The sequence below is a fragment of the Anguilla anguilla genome, chromosome 1 (genome assembly GCF_013347855.1).
Source record: "Anguilla anguilla isolate fAngAng1 chromosome 1, fAngAng1.pri, whole genome shotgun sequence".
NCBI lineage: Eukaryota > Metazoa > Chordata > Actinopteri > Anguilliformes > Anguillidae > Anguilla > Anguilla anguilla.
In genome coordinates, this window is record NC_049201.1 from 52,826,204 (window position 1) to 52,841,413 (window position 15,210).

Sequence of the window (15,210 nt, forward strand, 5' to 3'; positions counted from 1 at the left end):
TGACATTGAAAAGTTTGGGTACCCTTGTATTACACAATTCCATTGTGTTCGGTCTCTCCAGAACAAGCCGTAATAACTGAACCCCTCGGACAGTCTGTCTTCCATATATACTGGCCACTGTGCAGCACAAGCATTGCAGTATTTTCTTTAATGGAATAAAACTGTACAGAAAAAACACACAATAACAGAATGTTCACCTAAAAGAACAATGCTACAAAATATCAGCATGCACACATTGAAGTGCAAGATTAAAGGTTACTCATCAAATAAAACAATAATACAAAAATATTACAAGAAACACATAAAACGTTCTGACATTATTCACAGCAGCACAGATGGGTGAAGCCAGAGAGATGAAATTATCCAGCCTGTGGTACTCTACACTGAAAAGGAAACCAATAGGAAATAACATTACATTCCCTGCTGCGCTACATTAAGAGTAATTCTAATACATATAAACGATATACCTAATAGGACGCAAAGACAAATTCTGAGTGATGGGTTTTAGTGATTTTCAGTTTTTGGGTGAGATTTTTTCTCCACATTTTTTGAGCAATGAGCAATGCCCCTGAATGGTTTGTAAGTGTGCACTCTTGTTTTTTACTGTAGATTTTTCAGAATCATGTGAGAACGGGCCTGTTTTACAGAATTATTCTGTCATATTACCTTGGTTTCTTTTCTTTTTTTTTTTTTTTTTTGCTTTTGAGAAAATAGTCCAGTAATTTTATTTGTTTTCTTTGGTATGATAATATGGCTTGAATTTGGTTAATTTTCATTAAAAAGCTAAATCCAACTACAAACAGGTCATATATATGCAGCAAAAACATAATAATTATATAGGCCAATAACATTCAAATATACAAATGTACAGTGGAGCAGCGTTATCAAATCATGCTTGTGAAATAATGTCTGGGGTGAGGTTAAGAATGTGATTTGGATGAATGACATGAGGTACTGTATATTTATATTTTCAACAATGTCATATTCTGCATTTACGGTGTCAGTCCTTAAAATATGTGCTTAAATTGGAATTCAAAACCGGTGTTGTTACATAGCCAACTGCATAGCCATGTACAGTATAGACATACCCTGTAAAAGGAAATATTGGTATTTTCACACTGTTCCAAAACTTCTAATTAGGACACAGTGGGAGGCTTCTCTGTTTTTTTTTTTTTTTTTGGGAGAATTTCTGCTTTCAGAAATAACACTATATATGGGTATTTATTACAGACAGTTCTCAAATTTGAGTCGTTATAGTATCACGGCACCACAAAATGTGCCCAATGGACCTTTAAAAAAAAAAAAAATCAAAAAACAAAAAGTACAGGCATATTTACATCATAATGCCACCCTCTTTTTGCAGTGGAATGGGAGAAGGGAAGTGAGCCCACACAATGATACCTGTCATCTTGAGGTCTGTCCTCAGGCACGATGCTGGTTTGGGTGTCTGTCTCCACCATGGTGCGAAAGTGAGCGAGCTGCCAAGCTGTCAAATCCCAGAGATGGCACGTTATTGTAAACGTGAGGAACACTGGGCCAAACCACAAGGCAGAAGTGTTGAGTAATTTGTTGAGTTCTGATCTTATTAGTTCCCCAGGGTATCTGTTGTTTTCAATCAGTGAGGCAAAAGGGGGGAGATGAGGGCAACAGAAAAGATTTTATCCAAATGCCTATATCACTATTGTACAGTACTCACACCATATGCCACCATTTATATTAGAAAAAGAAATTCTCACAAATAATAGAAAAATGTGTCCATGTTTATTGACTTAATAGAAGAGTGATTTAAATTGTAATAAATACATATTATTGTAATTCATGTGTAAGGGGAAAAATGCTAATTACTTAAATATCCGCAGTCAGAGAAAGAGTGTATAAGAAAACATATTCTTCATATGAAGATGTGGATTCAGACACCAGCAGCTACACAGTTCAACATTAATGGGTTAAGTGCCAGAGGCTGGAATTGTACTCAGTCAGGTTTCACTCAGCTTAATACGAATGTTAGTCTTGACTTGAGCAAAAGACAGCGTTCTACTGTCACCTACTGAACAAGAACCACAGTGGAACCTGACTCTTCTAGATTACCATCACACCAATGCTTTGGCACCAAATAAAAAGATTAAAAAGGCAAGGTGTCAGGGATCCAGATACCCCACACGTGATGCCATATTTGTGCAAACAAAAAATTATCTACACTCTGCATTTTGCAATAACAGCTAGTGCACCAGGGAGCTTTATCTAGGTACTGAGCGAACTGAAAGGCTTAAAATAAAAATAAACATCAGAATATTGCCAAAAATAATTGCCAATGTATTACTAAACCACTAACAAGATCACTGTAAATATAAACTAATTGAAACGTTGCATGCAAATTCTGTAGATTCTAATGTTTGCACCAAAAAACATATTACCTCGTAAATGTTACCACTCAAAAAATAATGCTCAACCTGTGGAAATATCTAATGAGGGAACAGTTTCCCCGAAGTATTGTCTCCCTGTTACAGTAATCATCACACTGAGTCATCTAATTAACCAGCTAATCACTAACATTTTTAACTACAACCAGCCCCTCTCAAGCCTTAATCTTAAACGTAAATCAATACAATAGAAAATTCTTGGGAAAAAATAAAATCACAAAAAACTAGATGCATTTTCTGTCGCACCCTAAAATAGTGTTTGTGCTATTCAGTTTCTTGTAAATTCCTATTTTGCGTTAACAGCTCATATAAAACCATCTTATCAACACAGTACTTTGGTGGTGCTTGTGCAGAGTTGCACCTTGAAAAAGTAGCACATTAAAGCAATTCATGATTATCATCATTGGGTAAAGGCAATAAGAGTCTCCACCCCACCCCACGTTACCTCACAAATAACTAACAATTCATTCTATTACACACCACAATACGATCGTTTTGGCCTGTGCTGGGATTCTGTCAGGGTTGAAATGTTAACCAGGTTGTGGTGTATTTTAAAACAAATTCTAAGTGATTTGATTGTTTTGGGAGGCAGGCTGAGGACTCTGCCTTAACCTACATTGCTTTATGTCCTGGACTTTCATCAACAATTTGGATGTGTGTGAGTTAGTATTTTATGTGATCCTTACCATGGCATTAAACTGAAGACAGAGTTGGACAGAGAGGAAGGGGGAAACTGCAATACAATAAAAGCAAAACATATCCATTATGATTACTACTTTGAAGTGAATAAAGAAGGTGGAATATATAAGTATATATTCCAAATTGAAGGTGGACAAATGGATCATAAAACTGAGTTGAGGGCTTAAAGTTCCTCTTAATAAAGACATTACATGTACAAACTTTAACAGGAAATAGAGAGAGGCATCACTTATTCATGGTGATCACTCAAGAGCACAATCGTAAACACCCCCAGCTCTGATACAGCAAATGCTGGTGCAGGAAGAGGTGCTCTGTGCATGTAGCAAAGGAGTGATGCCTCTCTCAGGTCAGCAGGTTTGTGAGAGAGGGCTGAGTTTTAACACCATCACTGCAGCGCAGTAAAAGAGAGGACAGGATCATAACCTGCGACACTGAGACAATGCCCGCCAGCGCTTTATTAAAACCAACAACCTTCTTTCTCCCCGGTCTTCAGATGCTGCTGAATGGTTATCGTTCTATAGTGACTGGAGCTCGTTCTCACTTGTGACCTTTTAACAAAATTTGAATTGAATTACATCACTTTCTGACCTACACATGGCACAAAAGATTCTCACACAAACAAAAAAACACAGGAAATGACAATCATTGCGATAGCAAATACAAAGAGAATACTTTTTTGCTTACTTAAAATCAAAGCACTTAAATCCAATAATAAAAACAAAAAAAAACGTCTCCTCATTTGGAGCTTTTTACCCCTCCGCTAAGGGAGGTGTGTGTGCGTGTTTTCTGATCCTCTGCATCTGTGTGTGTGTTAGCGTGTTCCTGCATTTGTCTCTGTGTTAGTGTTCTCTTGTGTGTGCATGTATGTATAAAGTCTATGTGGCTGTAGCACATTTATATTAATATATATATACCTGAGGAAATCATCTCCCGTCACTCCAACGCACTGCAGTTTACCTTTGGAACACGACACACTAAAACTGCTCATAAAGAGGGTCCATTGGCCACAGGTAGAACTTCGGGGTTTGTTCCATTCTTTATAAATAGCTGAAGAGCTCATTTCTAACAACAATATCTCCTGCATAGGCAGTCTGTGACATTGATTTCTATGATGTCACAGTATAGTTCTTTGCAAATGAGGCATTCTAAGTGTGACCTGCCTATTGCTTTGGTAGAGTGCAGGGCAAACTTGTTGCAGTGTAATCATGACTACAAGCAGACGGCAAAACTACACCACATTCAGTCAGATATCAATCAATATAAGGCACAGTACACGTCATAACAGCAGGTCACAGTTGGATTTGCACCTCCGATTCTGTACATACCGGCACATGTTCAAGAAGCCATTACGAGATTAATAAATAATAAAAATTATAACAATATGCATCATATCATTCACACCCAATAGGTAAATTATATTTTTTTTCCCACATTTAACATCAGTGCTTAAACAGTGAACTGAAATGATCATAATTTGACCATGATCTGAATTCCAAGGTCTTCATCACATTTTTAAAAAAAGGTGGAAAAGAAAAGTGTTATGGAGAGACTCTGACAGATCCTTCTCTCTGAAAGACAGAGCACATGAGTCCATCTGCTCCAGGTAAGAAAAAACAAAGGAAAGTAAAAACAACCCTGAGATTCAGATCCACACAGAAGTCAATCTATAAAGTATGGTAAAGAGGCAAACTGTGGCAGTCGAGCCGTGTTTGCAGTAAATGAAACGGTCAGTCGAGACCTCCCAGCCTTCCCTCCTCTTTGTCTTCATCCGTTAATGGCTGAACCCTAACCCCAGCCTTAGCCAAAGGGGATCTGTCTGCTGAGCCTGGTCTTTGTCGGTCGTCGCGGGGAGCCTGACTCAGGCTTTGGAGCGCCCCCTCCTGGTGTCTCTGCAGTGCTGCGCTTACTGAGTGAAGCTCTTCTTGATGGCAACGGCGGGGAACAGGGCGCTGAGCTCCTGGACCGTCCGAGCATCGATCTGAGAGCAGAAGGACACGTCCAGCAGGAGGAGCCGGGGGCAGGAGCGCAGGAGCTTCCGCAAGGATGCCGCGCTCACCATCCGCGTCCCTGTATCAGACATCAATAATCAATAACAGCATCAGCGTCCCTGTCACAGACATCAATAATCAAAAACACCTTCCGCACGCCTGGCACAGACATCAAAAATCAATAACGGCATCTGCATGCCTGTCACAAACATCAATAATTAATAAAACCATCCGCGTGCCTGTCACAGACAACAATAATCAATAACACAATCCACGTGCCTGGCACAGACATCAATAATCATTAACACCATCCGCGTACCTGTCACAGACATCAATAATCAATAACAGCATCAGCGTCCCTGTCGCAGACATCAATAATCAAAAACACCTTCCGCACGCCTGGCACAGACATCAATAATCAATAACGGCATCTGCATGCCTGTCACAGACATCAATAATTAATAAAACCATCCGTGTGTCTGTCACAGACAACAATAATCAATAACACCATCCGCGTGCCTGTCACAGACATCAATAATCAATAACGGAATTTGTGTGCCTGGTGCAGAAATCTATAATCAATAACACCATTCACATGCTTGTCACAGACATCAATAATCAATAACACCATTTGTGCCTGGCAGACATCAAGACTCATTAACACCATCTGTGCCTGGCAGACTTTGATAATCAATAACACTATCCTTATGCTTAGGACAGACATCAATAATCAATAACACCATTTGTGCTTGATCACAGACATCAATAATCAATAATACTATCTACATGCCTGGCACAGACATCAATAATTAATAACACCAATTTTATCTGGTATACACCACAGGCTGAACACACAATCAATAATCAATACATAAATAATGACGGAATCTGCACATATAACAAACAGAAATTAATAATACAGCATAAATAATCCAGATACACTCTGTTAAATGTGGATAGCTACTTCAATAACACCACCTGCCTGCCAAACAACTGTTAATCAATGAGCAGTATCATCATCCATGTGCCTGCCACAGAAAATCAATCAATCAGTATCAACAGAATAAATAAAAAATCCATCAATACGCTCTACAGAGCCATTTACAAACAAGTCACACAGCACTTCACAGACAGCCTGATGACCACATGATCACAGTAGTTGTCAGTCAATAACTCATACAGAGTCAATGACATCATCAGAGTGCCTGACACAGAAATCCATAATCAATAGGGAATGGGCGCCCCCCTGCAGAGGGCGAGCCGCTCCCTGCCTCGCTCACCCAGGATGTCGAGGTGCTGCAGGGCGGGGCAGCGGGCGGCCAGCTCCTCGATGTCCGAGTCGCAGACGGTGCGGTTGGCGGTGAGGAAGAGCTTGCGCAGCCGGGGCAGGCGGCGGGCCAGCTGCGCGAAGCAGCCGGAGCTGCTCTGCAGGGTGGAGCACCAGCCCAGATCCAGCTCCTCCAGCAGACCGCAGCCGCTCACCAGCTCCGTCAGGCCCCGCTCCGTCAGGTTCTTGCAGCGCCACAGGTCCAGGGAGCGCAGCGAGCGGCAGCGGACGCCCAGCATGCTCGCCACCACGTCGTAGTCCTCGATCTGCGAGGGGGGCGCAGTGCACAACGCACTTAAGAGACTCTCCATCTACAACAGGGGGCGCTACACAAAACGCCTGTTCCCTCCATCTACAAAGGTGGCGCTAAGCACCCGTTTAACTACCTGCTCCAATTCTATGACAGGGGCACTATATTTTACCACCTGCTCCCTCCACCTACACAGTGAATGCTGAACGCCTTTGCTTGACCACAAACTCAAACTACAGCAGGGGCACCAACAACCCCCATTTAACCACAATCTTAGACTACAGCAGGGACACCACAAAGCCCCGTGTAACCACATAGTCAATCTACAGCAGGGGGCGCTACAGTTTAATCAGCTGCTCCTTATATACTTCCACATTCTTCAGGCACACAGTTATAAAGGTCACTCTACCATTCAGGCTACTGTGCGCTTATGAATACCACTGTTTTACCATAATGCAAACAGTCAGCACTCACTACAGACAGACCATGAAATGAGACTCTGTAGGACAAAAAAGGACAAAGAGAGTGTGCCAGTGTGCGTGAGTGAGTGTGTGTGTGTGTGTGTGTGTGTGTGTGTGTGCGTGTACAGTGCTGTGAAAAAGTATTTGCCCCTTCCTGATTTTATGTTATTGCATATTTATATAATATTAGACAAATAGAACCTGAGTAAACACAAAACTTTTTTTTTTTCATTTAATGAAAAAGTTATCAAACACCCATATCACCCATGTGAAAAAGTGACTGCCCCTTGAACCTAACTGGTTGCACCACCTTTAGCAATAACTGCAACCGAACACTTCCTAAAATTTGATATCAATCTTTTACATCACTATGTCGGAATTTTAGCCCACACTTCTTTGCAGAACTGCTTTAATTCAGACAAATAAGTAGGTTTTTGAGCATGCTTGTTTTAGGTCCTGCCACAGCATCTCTATTGGGTTCAAGTCAGGACTTTGACTAGGTCACTCCAAAACTTTAATTCAGATGTGGACTTGCTTTCGCGTTTGGGATCATTGTCTTGCTGCATAACCCAATTACGCTTCAGCTTCATCTCACGGACAGGTGACCGCACATTCTCCTTAAGAATTTTCAGGTACAAAGCAGAATTCATGATTCCTTCAACATGATGTTCTTACTGTGAAATGTTGTATTTGCTTTACGCCAGACATAATGTGACCCACGTCATCCAAAACGTTCCACTTATGACTCATCTGTGAGACAAGCATTGATGTTTCCTATGGTTTCTACCTTGCTACTCTCCCATGAATCCCATTTTAGCCCAGTCTCTTTCTTATTGTGGAGTCATGAACACTGACCTTAGCTGAGGTTAGAGAGGCCTGCAGTTCTTTCAATGTTCTTCTGGGATCTTTTGTGACTTCCTGAATGAGTTGGCGCTGTGCCCTTGGAGAAATTTTGGCAGGCAAGCCACTCCTGGGGGAAGATTCACCATTGTTCCAAGTGTTCTTCGTTTGGAGATAATGGCTCTCACTATGGTTCGGTGGAGTCCCAGAGCCTTAGAAATGGCATTGTAACCCTTTCCAGACTTTTTTCCCATCTCTACTGGAATTTCCTTTTATTGTGGCGTAGTGTGCTTGTTGAAACTTTGGTGACTACTTCACTCTGATGATAAGGTTCAATAGTTTCAACAGGGCTGGCTGCAATCAAGCCTGGCTGTGTTCAATCATCGATTTATCAATTAAATTGATTGAGTAGCTAAAGGGGCAGGTACTTTTTCACATGAGTGATATGGGTGTTTGATAACTTTTTCATGAAATAAATGAAATAATAATTTCAAAAATGGGTTTTGTGCCTACTCAGTTTCCCACTGACTACTATTACATTTTGTCAAAAGTTCTGCAACCATTCAGTCTGACGAATTTGCAATAATAGAGGAAATCAGGAAGGGGGCAACTTGATGTGTGTGTGTGTTGGCATGTGAGTGTGCATGTCAGGGCTGTCACATGGCTGTGGGCTCATAGATCACTGTCAGGCCTTGTGACAGCTTCTCTATAAAAGGTGACAGCGCGTCAAAAGAGGGGTTGTATGAGGAACACCTTCTACTGGCTGTGAGCATGTACATGCTTGTGTGTGTGTGCGTGTGTGTGTGTGTGTGTGCATACTGCGTTTATGAGTCTCACCATCACACAGCTCCCCAGGTTTAGATGCTGCAGTTGCGTACAGAAGGTCAGAATGCTGAGCAGGGCTGTTTGCTGTCGACAAAACAGGGTGTGGCACCAGAGGGGAGAAAGACACAAAGGGTTACACAAGCCTTTGTTTGTTACAGTGATCTGGGCTTAAACACGAAGTAAAACGAGACAGAGGAATGCGTATTACCAATGCCGACAGTGGAGCCCTGTTATTCAATACCCTCTCTTTGTTTCTACACACAAAATTAAGGAGAAAAAGAAAAGAAAAAAATTAATTGTCACGAAGCTATGAAATGGTTTTAACGGTTTGTGTGGCAGTTGGCATAAACATGGCTAAAGCCTCTGGTAATGAGGCCATATCTCATTTCAGCCTGCCAGTGTTTGTTGTGACACCGCTTCGCCCATTAGCGCTAATTTCAGTCTCGTTCGGAGCTCTCAGAAGCAGACAGGTAATACCTCTCACCTGGAAGGACCAGCGGAGAATGGCGCCATTGTCTCCCCGACGTCGCTCCAACCCGAGGCGGTTTCAAACGCGGCGCGACACGCTATCCGTCCAGCGACAGGAGCAGAGGGCATGTGAGGCGTGTGGCGTGCGTGTGTGCGTGTGTGTGTGTGTGTGTGTGTGTGTGTGTGCGTGTGCGCGTGCTTGAGTCATCCTGGCTCGGCACACTGTCTTTTAAAAGAGCAAAGCCGCTGTAATTACCGCTCTGACAGGTTAATGACGGAGAGCGGGCGCTCGACTGTCGGCACACGCACGGGCTGCTGGGCGTGGGCTCGTAAAGCATCCCTGCGATGCGTGCCGCAGGAGCGCGACGCCCCGACGGGCAGCCCTGGTCACTCACACAGCGCCTTTAACACGTGCTCCCCGAGAGCCGCGAACAGCTGCATTCTACGCACGTCACCAGGAGGAGGACAACCCAGCAGGAGCTAAAGAGCGACCAGCCTGTCCCTTCCCACACATGCAGTAGTGCACATGCAAACTTAGACATTCATTACTGCTGTCTTTCGCCACACAGGTTTTTTTGTTTTGAGTCTATTTGAAGTGAGGTCTCAGAGTGAGGTCAGTCCTCTAAAACAAGGACCACCAGGACCAGGAGAGGAGCAATCCCAGGACATACACACACACACACACAAGCCCACACATGCGAGTTCTCACCTCAACCTTGGTGCGGTAGAGGATGAGGCGACGTAGGGAGGTCATCTGGGCGATGTGTGCGAAGGCCTGGGGGTGAAGCCGGTCACAGGAGGACAGGCTGAGCTCCTGCAGGGCGGGGCAGGTCTGAGCGATCACCTCCATGCAGCCCTCAGTGAGGAAGTGACAGCAGGCCAGCTCCAAACACACCAGGCCCATGCCACAGGCCTTCACAAAGCTGCACCACAAAGAAGAGGAAGGAAAAGGTCCTGCAATCAGACACACTGTACCATCACATCTACAGACATACTGTACAATCACATCTATAGATGTGTTATTCTATGACATCTACAGACACACCATCCTGTCACATCTACAGACCTGTGTTCTTTAACATTCACAGACATTTACAGTACTATCACATCTACATACATGATATACTATAATATCCATGGACATGCTGTACAATTACGACAACAGACATGTTGTGCTATCACAGCCACAGACATACTCTACTATAAAATCAACAGCCATCTACAGTACGATCACATCAGTAATATCTACAGCATCACTTTGATATAGCATATACAGTATCAGACTCTCTGGTAAAACATCCTGTACCTTAATACCTAGACTGTCCTGTCAGACACACTGTTATCTAGATGTCCTGTGGTCACGCTGCATTGTAAGATTTCATGGAAATAACTGCTAGATTGAATTTACATAAAGTAGGGCAAGAAAATTACTAATTTGTTTGCTGGATGAAATACTTTAAACATTGGCAAATACATTAGAATGTGAATCAGTAACACAGTCACATACTGATATACACATACACATATGAAAACACTTACACATACAGTATACATACATGCATATATGTATACAAATACACCCCCCTCCCAACACACACACACACAGGCACACACACATGAAACCTAAGAGAAGGTGCTCCCAATTCAGGTTCTGTCTCCACACACGCGCGTCTTTTAAAGAGTAGCAGTTTTGTGGTGCCACAGTGACCTTTGACCCATCTCAGTAACAGCCCTAACCTGCAGAATCCGGCTGCGGTGACAGCCCCACGGTTGCCGGTCCATGACAGATTGAGCCTCTGGATCAGGGTGCAGCGGTTTTGGAGGTATCCCAGTGAGGTATCAGTCAGACGGGCCCAGTACGGCTGCAGGCTCAACTGGATGTACTGCAGTGGATCACAGCAGTGCTGCTGGAGCAGCTTGCAGCTCTGAGCCAATCGGCACAGGTCTGGCAGGGTCAGGTGACTCACGATTAGCTGGATCAGCTGTGGCCAACAATCAGAGAAAGAGCCAGAGAATGAAAGATTTTATGGTTACAACCAGAACCCTCAGTAAACTGACTAATATTGTAATAAAGCACCTAATATTCTCTGAGGGTCAAAGCACCTTCTGGTTCACAAGTGGGAGTAAGAGGGGGTGTGTAGGCATGTTGTGCGCGTGTGCGTACAGTATGTGTGTCCGTTTGTGTCTGTGCAAGTTTTTTGTGCGCTTGCATTTATTTATGTGAGTTTATGCATGTGTGTGTGTACCTGCAGCATGAAACCAGCAGACAAATAACCCCATTGTGTTATAGACAGTGTACACAGAGCTATGATTACAGAAGGGCTGAGTGACAGCGGTTTGGAGGAGAGATGAGAGAAGTAACAGTAGAAGACAGGGAAAGGCAGAGTAGAGGGAGGAAGGAGAGACAGGAGGTAGGGCTGAAGAACAACACTGGATCTTTATTGTTTTAACGTTGTGTAGGACAACATGGCAACATGTTTTAGGTTATGGAAAACGAAGTGTTTCCAGGTAACAGCTAATACCACCGGAAGAACCGAGTGCCAGGGTTGTGAAGACCATTCAAACAAGCTATGGACTTAGGATTTGTGTGTGTTCATGTTTGTTTTTGAGTGTGTGTGCGTTTGTGCATGTATGTGTAGGTATCTGAGGTTCTGCACAGCGTATAAGAGTGTCTGTGTGTGGGTGCCAGACCTGGGTCAAATATGTATTTGAATACATTTCTGTGCTCTATTGATCTTGCCTGGTGTAATTGAGCCTGCCAATGTGACCAGAAGGCGGGGTTTGCATTTCAATGGTTCCAATACACCAGACAAGATCAGTGAAGCGTAGAACAGTATTTGAATCCAAAACAAATGCGTATTTGACCCAGGTCTGGAGGCTGCGTGTGCGTACTGTAGTGAGCGTGTGTGTGTGGGCACCTCATAGGGCAGTTTGTCGAAGTAGCCGTTTCCCGTGCTGCTCTTGCCACTCATGGCCTCGGCCGCTTCCCTCTCCTCCTCGCTGTCGCTCAAGTCGCTGATGTCGATCAGGGGCATCTTATAGAGCGAGAGCACGGGCCTCTGCCTCACGCCCCGCAGGATGACCGCGTCCAGCTCGGTGTAGTACTCCAGCAGGGAGCTGTTCACCTCCAGCCGGATCAGGTTGGTGGCGAAGTTGATCTGCTTGATGCTGGGGGAGAACTGCCGCGCCTGGGGGGTCAGAGCCTTGGAGGGCTCCCCCGCCCACAGGACCTCCCACCTGCACAGAGCACCATGTGACACTGAGGGCTACAGGGCCATATGGGGGGGGGGGGGCACAGGCTACTGCGGGGGCCACAAAGCATGATTTTGGGGCATCTCTCTGTGTTAGAAGGTTACTTCAGGGGTTTTGGGCTACAAAGAGACGATGCATTGTCAGGCAACGTTAGCCAGTAGTAACTTGGAAACGTTGATTAACATGAGTTGTAAAGGACATTTTTTTTTAGATCCAAATCACCTATAAGGCTACCATCTGTCAGCACTTCATGCAATATAATTTAAAGTCATTCTGGTAAATACCAGCTGTTAATTAAATATATGAAAAATGTAAAATGTTAATGGTTTAATGTTGATCAATGTTGGTTGTAACGGGGGAAGTAGGGTGTAGCAGGTCTATGTTGGGTGCGGTGTGTGTGTCACAGGGTGATGTCGGTGGGGACAGGGCTAAGCTGAGTGATGCGGGTGTGTGAAGGTGTGATGTTGGTTGGGATAGAGTGATATTGGGCAGCATGGGTGTGTAACAGGGCGATATGATACGGTGTAGGATCGTAAGCAGGTGATGTGTCCCCAGAGCCTTACCTGACGTCAGCGGGTGGGTTCTGGGAGAAGGGGTTAAGTGAGCAGGCCGAGATCTGGACGATGGCTCCGGGGTGGTAGGTCTCCAGCACCTCGATGGCGGTGGGGTACACAGGCTCCTCGAAGGCCAGCTCGATGTAGTCCTGGCTGTGGAAGGAGAGGGCGGTCCGGCGGAAGGGGAGGGGCGCACTGGCGCACTGCTCCCACCACGTTCCGTACATGCGGAATACGGCGGTCTGCGTGAAGTCTCCAGAGCTGGGGAAGACGTTGGGCATGCCAGCCAGGTTCCACATGGTGTAGGACATGCTGTTCTCGCTGCCGTAGTGCGAGCTGAAGTCCAGCACCTCCTTAGCGTACTGCTCCACCTCTACACTCAGAGGGAGGGACCTCTGGCTGGACTCCATGGCCCTCCGGCTGTTCAGAACCTCGCCTCGGGTCCCGCTCCTGGACCGGCGCCGCAGACAGATATAGTAAAACATGCTCAGAAGGGTTAGCATAGGGAACATTGGGCTTGGGCCGGACCGGGTCGGGTCAGAAGCAGCGGCGGCGGCAGCAGTAGTAGCACCAGGCCGGGTTCTGCTCTACACAGTGCAGCCTACAGCCCCAACCACATGCATGACCTGTGGGTTCAAGGGAGAGAGATGCAAGAGCATGAGGACACTTGACCAACTTTGTCCTGCAGGGGTCAGTGCTATTAACTTTCACCAGTACGGGAGGGGGGGTGGGGGCTTCAAATGTTCACAAAAGTATACAGAGATCCAGTCCCGACAATGTCAACATGTGGAGGGGTGGGGGGGGGGGGGGGGGGGGATTGCACACCACTCAAGCAGTTTAGTATTTCAACAATGCATACAGCCATGTAATCATGAATTCTGTTGCCTGTTAGTGACTGTTAATATAATGCTAGGAGACAACTGCATACATCAACCCTATGTGAACACCTTGCATGTTCTCAGTCACATATATATAGTACACTGTTTAACGGGTAGGATCAATGTAGAAACCTACCAATATGACCCGGAGTATACAAAAACCTGCAACCTAGCTAGTTAACTAAGCGTTTAAAAACGCCTTCCAGTGACGGGAGGCACAACATACCATCTACCAATGTGTCCAGTTACCGTAGAATTACCTGTTACCTTGAATTACCTTGTATTCCCTCAATTAGCTTTTCTTTAGGCGCTAACAGCTATGCAACACAATGTACTAATTTCTAAAAGCAAACACGGAAGCAAATTAGAACGTACACATGCTGTTAGGTAACGTCGGCCAATAAAACCACGCGGTCTCTCAAGCTGTCATTGTCATCAACGCAACCGCTGCTTCTTGTTGTCAGTCTGCCCTACATTATGCAGTTACGCCAATAAAACTAATATATCGTAGTTGTCCACCGCCGCTCCACCCTTCACCTGTCAAATTCACTGGCAACTGTTCGCTAGGTACCAGTATTATCCGGGTATTTTTGTTTGTTTGTGAATCTTTGTCAAAATACGTTAGGCAGCAAGATAAAGCCAAATAAAGTTATTCAAAAGCGTATGCGGCGCCTCGATGCAACCGGTACTTACGGTATATTAAAATACCAGTTAAAATTACGTCTTTCCATTTCGGGATTTCTCTCAGCGGCAGCACAACCAGCAGGTTCTCTTTTCTGTTTACCTTGAGTGTCAACATCCGGTTTCTTCCGATTTCAGCTAGACGCAAGGTACTGTGGGTATTGTAGTCAGATAATGTGTTCGTGCCTTGTATCTGTAGCTCGTGTGCCCTTTTTGACGTTCGCCACTGACAATGTTGGGAAATAATGGTACAAACTACAAACAGGTTTTTTTTTTACATTGATAGTACTTGAATTACAACAAACGTTCCCTAAAGAGAAATATAGCTTTAGAAACTACAATTACTCCAAAAATGTAGTTCAAACTACCAATCAGGATTAGAGGAAAAAAAGAGAGAGGAGTCGGTATTTTGGTCAAAGGTGTTTGGGAAAAATATTGTAGCGATTTCGGAGAAGGACACGTCATATATTCGAAGCCCGAAGTAGTTGATAGTCCCTATGGTTAACTACACCTCCAAATGACAAAACAGTAACAACAAGTAGTTGAAGCAGTCAACACTGGCTACCG

At 44.4% G+C, this 15,210-nt stretch overlaps 1 protein-coding gene across 2 annotated transcripts; it reads right to left on the bottom strand.

The window, feature by feature from the left end:
• Window positions 1-1,744: 1,744 nt before the first annotated feature.
• On the bottom strand, window positions 1,745-14,772 carry fbxl4 (F-box and leucine-rich repeat protein 4). 2 transcript variants are annotated; one of them, XM_035385385.1, is made up of 8 exons: window positions 14,656-14,772; window positions 13,094-13,710; window positions 12,197-12,515; window positions 11,016-11,260; window positions 9,988-10,201; window positions 8,823-8,894; window positions 6,388-6,700; window positions 1,745-5,186 (listed from the first exon to the last, which is right to left on the bottom strand). In XM_035385385.1, exons 2-8 carry the CDS (start codon window positions 13,594-13,596, stop codon window positions 5,023-5,025), a joined length of 1,830 nt encoding a protein of 609 aa, XP_035241276.1. In that variant the 5' UTR covers window positions 13,597-13,710; window positions 14,656-14,772; the 3' UTR covers window positions 1,745-5,022. The 2 variants fall into 2 exon arrangements, with proteins under 2 accessions (XP_035241276.1, XP_035241281.1); XM_035385390.1 differs by lacking the exon at window positions 14,656-14,772 and adding an exon at window positions 14,338-14,630 and having other exon boundaries at window positions 3,539-5,186.
• Between the last annotated feature and the right edge of the window lie 438 nt (window positions 14,773-15,210).